The sequence below is a fragment of the Aptenodytes patagonicus genome, chromosome 2, assembly GCF_965638725.1.
Source record: "Aptenodytes patagonicus chromosome 2, bAptPat1.pri.cur, whole genome shotgun sequence".
NCBI lineage: Eukaryota > Metazoa > Chordata > Aves > Sphenisciformes > Spheniscidae > Aptenodytes > Aptenodytes patagonicus.
The window spans coordinates 138,523,908-138,541,392 of NC_134950.1; the positions used below are offsets into that span (position 1 = coordinate 138,523,908).

General features: G+C 36.9%; 1 protein-coding gene across 1 annotated transcript in view; it reads right to left on the bottom strand.

Annotated features, from left to right (window-relative positions):
- Positions 1-17,485, bottom strand: part of AHR (aryl hydrocarbon receptor) — a 65,491-nt gene that overhangs the window by 5,218 nt on the left and 42,788 nt on the right. The window contains exons 4-10 of the mRNA XM_076331388.1: positions 15,948-16,037; positions 14,018-14,141; positions 8,353-8,483; positions 7,244-7,446; positions 5,437-5,546; positions 3,765-3,906; positions 1,676-2,951 (exon numbers count right to left, since the gene is read on the bottom strand). Coding sequence (XP_076187503.1) covers positions 1,676-2,951; positions 3,765-3,906; positions 5,437-5,546; positions 7,244-7,446; positions 8,353-8,483; positions 14,018-14,141; positions 15,948-16,037 — 2,076 coding nt within the window. The remainder of the gene's footprint in view (positions 1-1,675; positions 2,952-3,764; positions 3,907-5,436; positions 5,547-7,243; positions 7,447-8,352; positions 8,484-14,017; positions 14,142-15,947; positions 16,038-17,485) is intronic.

The following is a 17,485-nucleotide window of genomic DNA, read 5'->3' on the forward strand; positions in this document are numbered from 1 at the left end:
TAGATGTATTCATTTATTGCATTCAGAGATGCTTAGTCATTAGTCATTAAACTTTTTTACAGATACATGAGAAGAAAAAGTGAACAAGAAAACAACAAAAAGGGGGCATTACAAAAATGATTAAGGCAGCATAACAACAAAACAATCTATGATATAAATTAATTTGAAACCAACCATTAAAAAGAAAGAAATGGAATTGCTTATGTGCTGGCTGTTCAAAACTGATGCACCACACCAGTATATCTTTTGTGAAAAGAACAATTCTATACTATAAGGATGAACTTGGATGACCCTGGAACTGCTTCGCAACCCTATTATCAAGCACTATGAAGGACTAACACTGACCACAGCCAGGCAACATACAGCCAAGCACTGCGCAAGCTCGCGCACTGCAGTTTGCCAAAGTCACTTCATGCTATTACAGCCCTTGGGCACTCACGCAGAAGCTATTCATCTTGCTGAACTGTCCTGCATTTTAGCTAAATTTCTGTAATTCTGCAATTATATTTTTTCCACTAGTGAAACAGTTTTAAAAAGGATATGTTTTGTACTTGTATTAAGCATACTGAAAAACTGGGTATGTTCTACTTGCATTCCTCACCTCTGTCTTGTGTAGGTTAAATGCCAGTTAATACTTTAATTCTGTAAATGCTTATGCATGTGCATAAGCATTGGTAGGATCAGTACTTTAGAACATTAACTCATTGAGGTAAAAAAAGAAAAAAAAGGATTGTGGATCTGTACTTGAGCAGCATTAACAGAAATAAATGGTACAATTTAAGGTACTTCAACAAAGGTTATTCAGAATCAGGAACTGCCTTAGTAATTGAATTTTTTTATTTCTAAGTTAATTTTACCTATGAAGAACTGTGCTTAAAACTGTAGTCTGTGCTATAGCCAGGCTCCTCTCTTCTATGGCTTTTACTGTGCATTCTCCTTAACACAATGTGAAAAAGGTCCAACTTACCTACTGTGAATATAATTTTTTCTTGCTCTTTTGTCTTCAGCAGACAATGCAGACAGCAGCTTGAGAAACAAGCTGACTTTCACTTATGGCAATATATAAAAATATTTTTGCAGTATCATCATGTGTAGAAATGCAAGAGTTCATAATATTTCATGCTATTTATGTGATATTATAATCTGATACTTTAAGCAATCCTAAAAATCAAAGAATCTGAGTAGCTAGAGAACACTAACATTTTAAAAACCAAGATATTTTTCTGCATCCTTACAACATATTTCATGAAAATGAATGTACCAGACAATATTACTGACATCATTCCACTCCTCTAAAAAAGGTATATAAGCAAATTCCAAGCTTTTGACCAATCTGCTTTTCCTTTGGGAAAAAGGAAAAATTTTTCCACTGGGAAAAATTGCTGGTAGGTACAACTTCTATTTCTACCTACTCTACTCCAAGAGAGTAGTTCACTCTCTTGCTTTAATACTGCCAAAGAGCTACCAGGATGTTGATACGTGTACATAAAAACTTGACCAAATGCAACTCTCTTCAGCCTAATGAACAAATAAAGCAAGGACATTCACACACTGCTAACCCATCAGTTTCAAACTCAGTGATTCAATTATGACAAACTCTGCATCCCAGTAGCCACCCAGAACAATAAAAACACAATTCAAAATGCAAGCAATGTAGCAATGCTGTCTACTTTACCTTGTTCAACAACGTTTGTTGACTTGCCATCATAGGATCATGTTGCATTTGATCCATGCAGCTGGGCTGTGCTTCTTGGGTGCACTGGTACATAGACACAGCGCCTGCATAGCATGTTTGAGGAGTTAGCATAACCGACTCAGAGTTTATCCCACACTCATGATTTTCAGGGACTTGCTGCAAACAACTGAGAAAATCCTCCAAGTTGGAAGAAGCAGAATAGGTTGGTCTGTCAAAACCTGCTACAGGGAAATCCATTTGAGCAAAATTAGAAAGCTGTGGCATCATCGCTGTGGGTTGCTTGTAAGGAATAAACTCTTGCCTACATGCGTAAGGGGAAGTGTTTACTTCTGATTTGTAAGAGAACTCGGATGTAGTGGCATGCATGCCAGGGAATACATATTGCTGGGGCTGCTGCTGTGAGCAGCTAAGAGGCATGCTGGTGCTAGAGCTCCAATCTGTGAACACCCCATTGACTTGCATATGTTTCATCTTTTGACAGAGCTGCTGCTGCTGCTGTTGCTGCTGCTGTTGCTGCTCCACAAGCTGTTTCTGGTGCTGATGAAGTTGATGTGAATCTAACTCTTGCTGTACCAAGCAACCTTCATTCTGGACCAGGGGCTGCTGCTGGTTACAGCCTGAATATAAAAAGTCAGACTTATTTAAGGAATCCTGAACATAAGTCAGGATTTCATCAGTTATGTCGATGTCCCCAATATCATCCACACCAGATAATTCAGTTTTAAAAAACTCCTCATCCTGCTGAATACACTTTAGATCTTCAAAGTCAATACCCAGATTTTTCATGATGCTGTACAAATCACTGGTTTTGTTATCTTGAAAGAGTGCTGCACTGTCTTCAGGAAGTGGAATAGCACTGTCCTGGGAACACTCCATTAGTTCCCGTTTGAGAATGTTGTGATTTCCAGCAGGTAGGAGATTATCCGTCCAGCCGCTGCTAACACCACCGCTCAGTTTATCCCTGCTGTCTGCAAAGAAGTTCCGCTCAAAGGAAAGTTTATGTGATGCTGGAGGGCAGAGATACACAGACTCATCTTGCCTTAACATGGCACCTAGGAGGGAGTTTGGATCCACAGAATCATTGTGTAGCGTTGCTTTGTCTCCTTTTCCCGTTGTGCTTTTATTCTTCGGCTGAGAGGGATCCATAAGGCTTGACATAGGGAAAGATACCTCATACAACACCGCCTCACCAGTGGCAAACATGAAGGGCAACTTCATGTTACGCTTCCGTAGATGTTCTGCCCCTTCTTCATCTCTGAAAATAAATCAAATATATAGCATAATACTGCAGTACTAAACAGTTACTGTAATCTTTTTGTCCCCTCGAATTAATATAAAAAAATGAACTATTCTATTTGTAGGCATTTTTCAAATTCCTAGCTATTCCAGCTCAACTTGGCTGAGCTAAACCAAGAGGCAGATTATGAAATAAGGAGCTTATGACTATAATACCACCTTTACATATTACATTTGTAATTAAATCTAGATAGCATACCCCATTTTCTGTGCATTATGAGCTGAAATGAAAATAAGCGGGCTTTGTTTCATGCATTATGTTTTTCTTGGCATAGCAAGTAAATCAATACTTCAATACTGAAGTATCTCTTTTTCTCCATTTTACAGACTCCTTAGCAAAAATTATTTAACCTGTATAATAATGCTGAATTCCATATTATGTACAATTTAGTTCAGCACCATAAATGACTTAATTTCTTTATGTTGTCTGTTGTTTCTTCTACACAACTGCAGCTGGATTTCTTAATTTTTGCTAACGGGGATACTGAATTAAAAATAGGTTGGATGGAATAACTTCGTGCTTGTACCGCTGCTCTTACTCTTTATATGAAATCAAAATCTCTAAAGTTTTAGACATAAAGGACTATGCCACATAAGTACCGAAACATTAGAATTCTTTTCAATGTTTGTTAGCAAATTGAAAGAGGTTTTCTTTTTGGAGTTCAGGATTTAAAGGGGGTTTATTTGAAAATAAAAAATTCCTTTCTGAATATAAACAAGCTCAAAAGTTTTCAGTTTTTGAAGTATACTGCTTTATGCGATGACAGCTTACGTAAGAGGTCTTTGCGTGGCAATGATGTAATCCGGTCTTCCATTTTTGTAGACAAGACGTGCATTTGCCTGTACCCAGGCCCATCGATTTTCTTTGGTTAGAAGCCTAAATACAGTCATTCCACTCTCACCTGTCTTCATCACTAGAGTTAAAGAGTAAGCATACCGTTTACTGTCCAGTGAACAAAAATAGGAAAATCTGGCATGTCATGAAAGTAGTCCCATTTGTAGAGCAATTTTACAAATCTCATGTCCTCAGTCACCCATTTCTGTGTAGCACTAATATATTCCTAGTGAAACAGGATGATCGATCACTTTAAGATGTCTACTTTAATTTACTGGTAAAATAAAAGCCAAAACTGCAAGCAATTGTAAGATATCCACTACAGATTGGCAACATCCTATATGGAGCTTCATCCATTATTTCTGCAATAACAAATCAATAAATACTAGAACATGTAAATTACAAAAGCCTAAGTCTCTTTTACATCCGAAAAGTGACCATTACTTAAGAAATTACAAAACACATTAGCTCTGAATCCAATTCTTTCACATTTTGACTGGTTAATGCAGAAGTACTTCAAAATCCATTATTTTTCACTCCCACTATCACTTCACTAGCAATGCTTTATAAACATAGTACATTTTCATCATACGTTGCTGAAAACACTGCATTCCTAGACAGAAAAATTAAATAAATAAATATTAAGAAAGTTTAAGAATCCTAACCAAAAATAATCTTTGCTACAAGACTTCTTTTTTATCTCAGCATCAAAAATGGGAGCAAAACCAGTTTTAAGACAAAGTTTCAAACCAAAATTTCACACCAAAGTTTCACCCCATTCTATTCTGGAAATATTTTCTTTCTTATTCCTTACCAAACAAAGAAAACCACTGATAGGCAACAGTGACTGAGCTATACCTGAAACAGAAAACCTGCTTAATACAGGTTGAGAACTAACCTACTGAGGGGGAGTTATTTAATTGTATATAAAGCGACGAAAGAAAAAAGTTTTTCAAGAGAAGTCAGTAGAAAAGAAGCACCAACATATCCTGAAGATGTTTATGTAACTTCCAAAGACAAATATGTTATAGCTAACAAAAAAGTAAAGAAAGAAGTCCACTGAACAGTTACATCAGATAGCTGATATTTATTTCCTTAGCTTAACACATTATACTTCTCTCCTTAAGTTGTTACTTAAACCAAATCAAGCTGCCAAGAATCAAAACCAGAAACATATAGGACACTAGCATGCTAAATCAGAGATTAATTTCTGTTAAAAATCTTACACTGATATCAAAAGAAAATGCTTTATTTAACTTCCTAACAGGAAAGCTATCTTTGAAATAGTCCCTTTGCCCAAAGGAAGTTGTTGAAATAGCAGAAGTTGGCTGAGCAGAGAAGGAAGTGAGAAGAGCAAGATGGGACAGAAACTGGAATATATAACCTAAAAGGGTCTAGGTAGGAATATTAAATATTTCTTCATCCAGTAGAAGTTTTTATAGGGAGGGAAAGATCACATGAAATGAATAGTGTTCTTTTTGTTAATGACCACTTTTTTCTTTTTTTTTTTTTTTTTTTTTTTTAAAAAAAGAGTATTTCATAGTATTTTTTCACTATGAATATAATCCATGCTTTGATTTTTCAGCCTTTCTTAGGGAATGAAACTTACTTCGGACATGATTTTCAGCACAATAAAGCATATCAGCTGCATGAACAAACTGGTATCCTGTTCCTCTCATACACAGCTCTGCTTCAGTGTATCCCAGGACAATCTTTCCTCTGGAAGGTAAAAAGAAAACAATTGCAACACTGCTGATGAACAAACTCACAGAATGAATGCCAAGCAAGTTAATTATGGCTAGAACATTTCAGACGTAAATGCTAACTACATTTTGTTGCAGTATCAATTGTATGCGGAAGCATGACAGTTCTAATAAAAAAATGCAGTTAACAAATCATAAAATTTTACTAGTCCCCCAAGTTGCTTTCAGTGACTAGGAACGGGTTCACAAAATTATTAGATCATTAAAAAAAAAAAGACTATGTCTACAGTTCAGCTGGACTCTTAATTCCATACTTTTGAACATACTCACTCACAGCAGGAAGCTCCCATTTGTTTCAATAAAGACACTGTTTGCCTCGCCCTATTTCATAGCATTTACCTATAGGTGTTCACATGTAGAATGAAGTAGGGCCTTAATGTTAGTTATCTAAAACTGCTTGCCTAATTTAGTATTTTTAGTAGCTTAAAATTAAAAACAGGGCATATCTCAGAACTACATCCCTTTTGTTATTGAGTGGTTTAGGACCTCTGTGTTTGCATTTAAACTTCCTATGATACGCCTCAGAGGAGTACTGACAATCGAGTCATGTTTGACCCTGGTAGCTAAAATTAGGGTACTTTACTAGAGGTCAGGGAGCTGAAGAACTTAACAGCATTTGTGTGAGCACTATGAGATACATGATAGAATGAAATAGTCAAAAAGAGACTGAAACAGGATTTGGAACAAAGAAATGGAGAGCCAAAAATGGGGGGGGGATGACACACAGGAAAAAAGTAGGAATGGAGAACAATATATGCAAAAGTGTAAAACGTGACAAAAATTGAAGGTTTCAAGTGAAGCATACTGAAAAAAAAAATCAAATAGAGGAAAGAAAAGCCTGTGTTAACATTTTGTTAACTTTTACTCTTATCAGTTTATAGAACCCAAGAAAAACATTTTGGTTTAATCAGTAGACAGAATACCGAGTAATTTCACTCCACGTTATTCTGTAAGTAGGCATGGGAATCCATATAAGAGATTCCACTGAAAATTAGTCTGAAAGCATTATCAGTCAAAAATAGGAGGGAGGGGAGAAGGATGGAAGGAGGCCAGAAACTTTTCTTTTGATAAAGAAGCATCTTAATGGGCTTCTTGCCATGTTGATGCATAGTTATGTTATGTTGATCTAGTAATGCAATAGTGTTTCCAGTTTTTATATAGGGAAAAGAATGGTTTGGAAATGGGAAAAATCTTAGTATGAAACAGACTTCATTTGTTTATTTTGAAGTAAATAACATTTCCATTGTATTTTACATCTATTTGAACCGAAGGAGAAAATGAAACACTTATTCTATCAGTTCTAAAACCAAATTTCAACCAGATTTAAAAATTAAACTTTTCTTCTTCCTAATTCATTAGTATTCTGTCTTTTGGGTTGTTTGTTTTGTTTTTTGGGGTTTGGGGGTGGTGGTGTGTGTTTTGTTTTTTTTAATGATTGAGAGTCAGAAATCAATATGCCCTTTCAAGGAAGTACACTATCACAATCCCATTTCTCTCTACTTACTAACAGCGCTGAAGAGAAAAATCCTAACAGTTCCTAAACAATCATCAGTATTGACTGAAACAGTAGCCAGCTTTATATTTCAGATACATACTTGAAACCTATCTCATCAGCAAATTATTAGAGTATTATGCAGAATAATTTACACCTACTTTACATCACAGCCAGTAGGCGTGAAATCCAGTTTGTGTTTAGTTCTGAAGATGAAATTTTTGGTTCGTATCTCAAGGATAGATGGTGGCTGCAGGGGAGTAGCTACTGCAAACAGAGCGAGCTGAGGAGACAAAGTGGCACCATCCTTCCCTTTCTTGTTTTGTCCATGGAGAAACTTTAATCGTCCTTGAAAATTCATAGCCTTAGATGAGGAAAAAAGTAATTGTTATATGTTGGAGATAGTTAAGAGTAAGATATTTCTGTTATGATGTAAAACATATATTTTTTTAAGACCCATCAGATTCAAGCTTTGCAGCATGGAATACACAAAAGTCAGCTAACACGTACAGAATACTGTTGTTATACCCCTGAGCGTGTCACTTTGAGATCTACTAAACTCACTGGAAAAAGATCTAATGGGAAGGTTGTTTTATTAAAAAAAAAAAAAAAAAACAAACAACAAACAAACCCAAACATGTAATAGCAAATGCCAACTGGATCTTCTAATATTCTAATGAACATGGCATTATACATACATACAATTAACATAACATTATTTCTCTTGCATTTCTGTCAGTCATTAGTATAAAGTATGCAAATGTGTACAATTGCAAAATCCTATATAAACAATTCTATTTATAAGAAGTCACCCAGAGGGTGATAAACCCATATTTCTTTTAAAATCTACAGCATTGACAAACAAACAAACAAAAAATTATTAAAAAGAGCAAGCACAGACTTTCCCAAGTAAGGGAAAACTATGGTTCTGTTATTTATTATGACTTACTGCATCTCAAGATACCCAACAGAAAATAATCTTTGTAATGCTTGTTTATCCGCAAATCACACAGTACTTTACAAAAGCAGATGCTTATTCGTATTTCACTGAGGAAACTGAGCCATGACAAATGAGAGAACTTGCACCTGGTCGTAACCACATGTTGAAGGGGACACGTTTAGTGCCACTAACTGAAACATACTGGTTCAAGCAGCTCAGATACCTATGGAGACTTAACAAATAAAGTAAGCTGGCATTCATATTTTAAGGATAATGCAGGTTTCCAACTTGCAAGCATGTGTGGAAGTTTTTACATAACTCCATACTCACCAGGAACCCAGATGAATTATCCAGGAGGCATCGTAACCTGCAGATGAAATTCCTTTCCATAAAGGAAGAATTCTCTGGAGGAAGTTGGTCTGGGTTATAACAGGTTGCTGGCTGTGAAAAGCCATTATCTCCTGCAGGAAAGGATTATTTATAAGAATTATTTTTAGAAGAACACCTAGTGAAGCCTATCTATAACAAATCGTCTTCCGTCTCATAAACAAAGCGTTAGGTCATGACCTGAGCAAGAACAATGTAAACTGGAAACATCCTCAGAACCTATACTGATTATAACACTAGGTTAAGTATCAGTTCTTCTGATGGGATTATGTTTTACAGGCTATGGTATTTGAAAACTGCATGCAATTTTTTTTTTTTTAAGTGGTGTTTTTTGGTGTTTTGTTTTGGGGTTTCGTTTGTTTGTTTTTTAATTTATTCATTATGTTTGTCAACAATCCAGATTCAGAATCAGTTGCAGAGAGCAGAGTTCTCAGCAGAGAGCACACCCACATTTCTGCAATGGCAGGATCTGCGAAAGCATAATAACTGAGTATTCAAAAGCTCAGTAGATGGTATCAAACTGTGAAACTGTTACTTTCCAGACAGCCAGGTGAAAACTGGTGTAGCAATAAATAAAAAGAAGCATCTTCAGGGAACCACCACAATAAACCAATGTGAGTGCTTTCTCTAATGGATGCAAAAAACCCCTACTAAATAGTGAAAATATTTCTGTGCTGTGCTGATCAAGAAAACGCCATAGTTATCTCTCCAGAGGAACCTGGAGCACTTGTGTTTTGTGGGTTTTGTTTGTTTGTTTTTTTTAAAAAAGACTCAAAAACATGATTGATAGCTAGGATAACAACATGATATTCTTCTGCCACTTCGGGACAAGCATTTGCTGCTAAATGGCATTTAGAAAACAGACTTAAGCATTTGGAATATAAAGTAAAAACAGAAGGTAAATCAATAAACTTCTTATAGAATACATATGTTCTGCATGAGACTACATATACAGAGATACCAGAGCATGTCTACTCACAGCAAATTTAGCAAAGTGATCTTGTTTGTAATACATATAAAAAACCACAAACTGGTCGTTCCCTAGGAATTAATACATGCAGAAAATTAAGAAGAAACAGTGTAAAATGCTATTTTAGAGTGCTAAATACTCTGTAATTTAAAAAATATTCCATAAACTCCAAGAGAACTGATTGCCATATACGGACAAAAGAAGAATACAGATTTTAAGAAAGAACCTTCCAGACTTGGAGATGAAGTCAGGGAGAGCATGTCACTTAATCACACACCACATTATGTTCTCTGGAACATAATTCTGTCTCTTGGACAGCTGAAAAAACTTACAGATAGGCTAGGGGGTTTGTGCAATGGCAAATCAAACCCAAAGGAAAACAAATCATAACCAAAAGCCAGTTCAATTTAATCTCCTATTAATTCAAGGGACTGAACTTGAGTCAGATGAGATTGCTGATGGTTCACCAAGAGGCCTTGCAACCTAAGGCCATATAAATCCAACAAGAATGCTGAGTTATCCAGCTTTTCAGATAAAATCAGGAGATACCTTTTCTTTCTTAAAAGAACTGCTATGCAAGGTCAATTTTTGCTGAACAAACTTAAAGGTATGGAGAAAAAGAAAAAGGGCCCTATCTGATAGCGTGTATGGAAAGGGATAATCTGAAATTACAGCCATCTGCAGAACCGTGTTTTGGCCAAAGCCATCATGATGAGCTGATCCCACAGGTACAGAAACTCATATACTTGTAGTCCAAGATAGTTACCACCTAACTTTGATACTAGAAAATAACAAATTCCCACACTTGTCATATGGATGGTTCTCAACAGACAAAAGCAAACTTACTTCCTTACTGCCTACTGCTGCAATTTTTTTTTTTTTTAATTGCCTAGTTGCTGGTGAGAATTTTCAACACTTCTGAGGCACTGCTTCTCCAAGAGGTGCTGAAATGAGTTAGATGCTCTCTGAAGAAGCAATGATTATGAAGAAAGGGCATCAAAGAAACAGCTTGCAAATCCCAACTCATCTTTCAAAAATGCCATCTCTGACATCCTTGAGAATCCCTACATATACATTACTCAAGGTCTCCTCAAAATGGTTAATACACTCGTGTATTAACATTCCCATTTCACAAGTATCAGCACCAAGGAAGCCACTAAAATACTCCTTTTTTTTTTCCCCCAAGCAATCCCAATATTTGTGTTCCTTTTCTATTGCCACAACTTTATTCCTGCAAGACCAACTACTACTGGAGAAAGGTGCCAGCTAGTGAGGCCGGAAGAATATTGGTATCAACAGTTGGCTACAGTCAGAAGAACTGACTGAAAGAGCTGCTGGCCAGGCAGGAGTGTACTGAGAGCACTGAGTGGTTTAGGGCGACTTGAAGGCCCTGTGTGTGTTTGTTCAGTCAATTCTTTCACGGAGATTAATGAGGCTATGGGCAACTTCTTGGAAGGGATGTAGGGAAAGACTTTAATCACCAATAGCAGGCTCCTCGAAGGGCTCTGATTAAGTCCTCCAACTCAGATAAATCTTGTGGCTGAGGAATGCCTACTGAGTGTAGCTCTAGTCTCCAATAAGCAGTGCAAGGCTTTCTGCTGGCATCCTTGGCACTGGCAGGCGTGCCATTCAGCATTTCTGCCATGGGAGCAACTCAGTGTTATTCTTTTGGTAAATACAGGGCTGTCATTTGAATGCAGGTATCTTATCTGGGTTCTCTCAAGTGTCTGTCAACTTCCCTAGTAAAACGGGCAGTTCCCAAGAGTGAACAAGGCTTTGGTGGAAGAAGAAACAGAATCTATAGCTCGCAAGAGGGAGGGGGGAACAGAACTCAAAACGAGGGAATGGGCTTCAAGCCCAAGCCTCCGACATTTGTGAAAGGAACACTGCTGCACTTTTCCAGGCAGACAGGAGGCAGAGAGGTTTTAGTGCCAGGATCTTGGAGAAGTGATTCCCTGTAAGAAGGTAAAGTATAGAGCGTCCGCAATCCCTGGAGAAAAATTACCAGTTAACACTACAGGGGGTAGAACCCATGTCCCTCATTAAGTTCACATTGAAGCTCATCAACACCATGCAGTGATTTGCAGAACATGCTGTGCATTAAGTCCCTTTCTTTCTCCTTAAGCTCAAGACCATACATGGTTGCGTAGCAAGTGAACTTTAAAAGATAACCTAAACTTGAGGCTGCAAAAGAGGTAGTTGGGACTGAAAAATGAGAATTTTGCAAACTTCTCTGGGAACAGGCTGGGAGGAGTGTCTGGGAAGCACAGTAAATAGCTGAGGAGACCAGTGGTCTAGGGGTATACCAGAATATTGAGTGAAAAGCAACCAGTCCAGGCTAACTGAAGCCGAATTAGTTCCCAGACTCAGGCTGGAATCTGTGCTTAAGCCTGAGCACAATTATAATATGTCTATAAATATCTACATAATATGAGCTGAATGTATTAAAAAGGAAATGGATTAAATTAGCAAAAATGGGGAGGATCCTTATGATCATTGCATTATCCTTTGTTATAAATCTGAACTCAGTTTAAAAAAGCCTCAATGGCCAAACTTGAGGCCCCAAAATAATTAGCAGCTTCTAGTAAGCTAGGAACACAAGGTACAAAACATACGATTGTTTGTAATCCTGCTCAGCACTTCCAACATTCAGTTAAACCTGATGCCAAGTCAACCTGGCATCGTATTTTTCAAACACAACCTTTTATAAATTCATATGCACTTGCTTAAGCGCTACAGAACACCATTTCACTTTGAAGCAAACAGTAAGCCACCGCATAAAAACCTGGTTTCTGAGTGCCAGCAGCTGTTTGCTGTACCAAATTGTAATATTAACTAGTTCTGTAGCATGTTTTCAACTGGATTTTGTAGATTGATCCACAGATGATATAACAATGTTGACCACTAAATGAAAAATTGAAATATACCGAGCCAAACAAGTGAATAACATTTGCTGGTTTTTATTTCTCTACCAAATCATGGCATTTCTGTACTATAAAATATTAAATGGGAAACTGTTAGAGTTTTAAATCAAGTTGCTTTACGAACGATGGATTTATTAAAAAATAATATGGACTTTTTCTGGATTTAAAAAAAATTATCTATGACCAAGTAACTTGGAGTAACATAGAGCTTTACCTACATATTCAAACAACTGTTGTGCAAAATGGAGCATTACAGTTGTCTCAACAGATTTGTCATTATCATCAGGCAGGCATACGCTTCCCATATTACGCGTAACTATCTGTACCAACACATCCCTGTTCCGATATGTAAGCAACGTGTTTCTCAATATAGCAGGTCACTTAAGCATCAGTCAATAACACATGGCAATCTGATGCCTAACAAGCATACTATTTGGGCCCTTCACTACAAGAAGGACATTGAGGTGCTGGAGCGTGTGCAGAGAAGGGCAACGAGGCTGGTGAGGGGTCTGGAGAACAAGTCTTATGAGGAGCGGCTGAGGGAACTGGGGTTGTTTAGCCTGGAGAAAAGGAGGCTGAGGGGAGACCTCATCGCTCTCTACAACTACCTGAAAGGAGGTTGTAGCGAGGTGGGTGTTGGTCTCTTCTCCCAAGTAACTAGTGACAGGATGAGAGGAAATAGCCTCAAGTTGCGCCAGGGGAGGTTTAGATTGGATGTAAGGAAAAATTTCTTTACGGAAAGAGTGGTGAAACATTGGAACAGGCTGCCCAGGGAAGTGGTGGAGTCCCCATCCCTGGAGGTATTTAAAAGACGAGTAGATGAGGCACTTAGGGACATGGTTTAGTGGACATGGTGGTGTTGGGTTGACGGTTGGACTCGATCTTAGAGGTCTTTTCCAACCTCAATGATTCTATGATTCTATTTGGTCTTAAAGGCTCCTCCATTTAATCTTTTATTCCTCTTCCCCTTTCACTGCCAAGAGAAGTACTGGTCTATGTGGCAGCCTGCATATAATAGTGACAGGTGTGGAAGAGTAAAACTCTTCTACGACCAGGAATGCACTATTCCTTATATTAACACTGTAACTAACACATTCTTAGTCATGGAATGGATCTACCAGCCTGAAGAGCTTAAAGAAGCTGTTGTACCCAATTGTCTGTTGGCCTTCCTAAGCTAATAAATTTGGTGGCGTAATCTATAACCGGGAGTAACAGATGTAAAAGAGAGATCATTACTTCATAGAAACACTTTCTCATTCAAACAGCCATTAAAGACAAGCCATATAACTGAGGACAAACACAGAAAAATCAAGCTTCCTTGTTTCTTACATCACCAAAAGAAACCATCCACTTCTGACTACCCTGTTTGCAACAAAAACATGCAGGATTACCTGCTTTGTTATTTACCACAGGACTACTGATCAGACATGCAAGACATTCAGTCATTTATGCTCCAAATTAAAGTCTTCCAATTTAAAGCAAAATTAGTATTTTAATGGTGCTGTGCTATGAACAGCAGTGCTTATTTAAAGTGCAAAAAAATGGTAATTTCCACTGTTGGCTAAATATATCCATAAAATTCAAGTAAGTTTAAAAGATGTTAGTCCTTCCTTTGTTCATGTAAAAAAATCTAAACTTTTTTACATACACAAATTAAAAAAAAAAAACAACAACTAATCAGACTGGCAAACACATAAGTTGGCTGCATTCTCACCTTGTACACTTGGTCCAGAATCTGTAGACTGGGCAGGATTTAATGCCCAATGTAGCTGTCGTTGAAACTCAGGTCTGTCTTCTGTGTGAATCAATTCAAATACACTCTGGTGTATAATATCAGACTATGTACAAAAAGGAAAAAGGTGGGAAGGAGAGAGAATAATAAACTTATATGACAATATGGTGTAAGTTGTCTGGTTGACAATACTGCTATGGATATAGCAAAATCCATTTTGCTCAGGGATAAAAACATAAGTTTGCATGCACATGGCAAAGCTTCGCAAAACAATTTTTAGCAGCACAGAGAAGAATGCAGTCATGGGTGTGACTGAAAACATGAGAAATAATAATAAAAAAAATATTACCTTAGAAAAAAAAAAAAAAACACCATTATGTCAAGTATTTCTTTACCTGCTTTTATCTAAGCAAGCCTAAGAATTGTTATGCTTAGGTTTTGTTTAAATCATTTAATTTTACATGCTGGTAAATAAAGTACTTGCCAGCTGGTACTTGGACCTAACCCATTCTAGGTGCTACAGGAATACAAAAGAAGCCAAAGATCCTGAACCAAACAACTTCCAAAACAAGGCCAAGTAGTTTACGAACATTGGTTCTGTTTGCCTGAAAGCTTTGTCACTCCTTAAGGTTGCATTAAAATCTGTAATTATTAAGCTCTCTTATCACCACTGATTGCATGGTTAGGAATGTGATCTAAATGGCATAGCTACAACAGCCAGGATCAGTGGCTGAAAGAAATTAAGGGGAAAAAACCCACCCAAAAAAGTCAAGAAAAGCCTCAGTCAACTGAGAGGAGTTAAATTGCCTGTTCCCTGCATGGATCAAAAACCAACCATTATATAAACAAAAAATATTTAAAATAAAATATATATCTAAAGAAATTAAGATGAGGTGGCAAAAGCAGAAGTGTAGCTCAAATTTTGCTTTGATGAATTTCATAAAAGAATCAGTATTTTCCAGAATAATTTGCCAGAAATGCTAATTTTTGTAACTTAAAACTTCACTTCTATATCATGCACTTGATTTATTGGCATTGCTATACAAATTTTATGCCCAATTTCTTTTCCAAGCTTTTTTCTTCATTCCCCAACACCGAAAGAATCTGTAACCCCAGGAATAATAATGTTTTGTTTGGAATATTTTCTTTTACACAGACATTGCCCAATCTCTTATCAGTTAGCTAAAATTGCAGACTAAGAGTTTCTCCCTATTTTTAGACAGCAACTGAATCTATCGTCATCCAATACCCAAATACATAAATTGGTAACTATAATTAAGCTTCTGTCATCTTAACATAAACTAATCCGAGGAGTTCTCTAAGGAAGGCAACATCTGCCCACTGGGTCTTGCTCTTTACTATTTTGGTACTTGGCTTGTAAGCCCAAGGAAGTTAGCCATACACGATCTGCACCATAAATTGTAAATAACAAATGCTTGTTTTGAAATAAATAAGTAAATAAAGTAAATACGAGCGAGAGAACACTAACATTCTAAAAATACTAAAATCACTTAGTTGATACTTAAAACCTCAAGGCATATGGAGTTAATTTTGTATGAAAGGTTTCTATTAAAATAATTACCTTCCCATTGAATTACATCTCACACAGCATCATAAACTGGGTAACACCACAGTATAAATTTCAAACAGTTGTTCCAAGAAAGACTAATTAAGTGTGAAAATTTCCTATCTTGCCTAACTTAACTTTGGAAATTATATTCCTGTTGTGCTTGGCCTGAGGTCCCATTTCAGCTATGTAAACTGATAGAAAAGTAATACGGTTTCAAAGTAATCCAACCCAAAGTACCTAACTGAGATTTTTATTACACAATCAGACCCTAAATATGAACACTGATGCCCTCTGAAATTAAGCAAAACCTCTGCAAAAAAATAGAGGAAAAAATAAACTTACTTGTTGGAACCCCAAGTAGTCTTGGATAGTAGAAGAGACGTAAAAAACCAGAGCATCGGCCGTAACAACTAATACAAAACCATTTAATGCCTGGGGAGGAAACACACCAATCTGTCAGCTTCAGAGACAAAATCCAGCTAATTATTGTGGCTGTAAGTCTACCTATACCCTTGTCTTCCAATAAAATGTGAAACATGCAAAAACATATCATTATCTAACAGCATAAACGGCAGGATTCTTCATTGCATCTCTCCACAGTATACATGGCTCAATGAAGAAAACTGCATTTAATGGAAAAAAAAAAAAAAATGTTCTTTTGGAAAATTCAGGGGAGAAGCCAAAGCCTGTTGATGACTTATTTACTCTTGATTGTAGGAGATGAGGGACAGCAGTATGAGCAACTATAGGTTTATCTAGTATCAACTATTGTTCACAATGCCCGTGTGCCTTCGGTACACCCAGCTGCCTGCAGCACAAATGGGAGCCGTGTCACAAACCCATTCCCAAAATCTGTTCTATTCATAGTGCAGACAGGCCTAAATGGACAGGAAATCAAGCGATCAAGATCCCCTATATAGTCCAAAAAAACATTTTATAGCTTACTTAAAATAGAAAACCTCTGCACAAGCGGACTGTTGCAAGTAAACAATGTTTTTGAAGAGATTTCCCCCTTCACGAAGCAGCAGACTAAGTGGCTCCTTACTCAAAGTCACTCAAAGGGCATTTATCTGAACTCTCAATCAATACGGTTCATGGCAATTGTTGTGATAGCAAACAGTACATTTGTGACTTGGCAGCTCATCTGAAAGGTGCTGATGTACTTCTATGGATTTCAGTCAAGATTTAACAAAAGGCTGTCTCGAGGGACTGGATTAAGTATATTGTGCCACTTAATTTCCTCAGCTACATTCAAAGTCAAATTTGGCCAGCCTACTCAAAACAAATTTTTTTAAACCTCTTTATTAGGCAAAATTATCGTAACTAACAGAAAATGTAAAGTAAGTGAAGGATATCCTATATCTTCCTTTAACAACAAAATATATTTTTATTATGAAACAGCATCATTCTTCCACAAACATTAACTCCCATAGCCCCACACTATGGTAACCACCATAGTTGCTTTTCCATATTTTGCAAAGATACGATTTCACTATTTCTTGTTCTTTTACTAACACAATCTAATTAAGTCAAGGTTAAAGATCTGATTAAATGACTGGTCTTGAAATGCTGTGAACCACCTATTTAATGTGTAGACATTTCTTAATCTATTCTCATAAACAGTTGTGCGCTCTATAAAACCTCCTTATATAAGTTTAGTGAACTTTACCTGAAAACAGTATAAGCTTAAAAAAAAAAAAGTAATAATCTGAAATTAAATAGTGTAGCCAACCCAAGAAATCTTGAGAAGTTACATAAAATCTCTGGTTTTGATGAAGTTCATGCTAATTCCAAGGGAGCAGGATGCCACAATGGCAGGTGCTTGTGTCTTCTGCTGACCTATTCTGCAGGGCATTTCACCTCAAATGGTTGGTATAAAA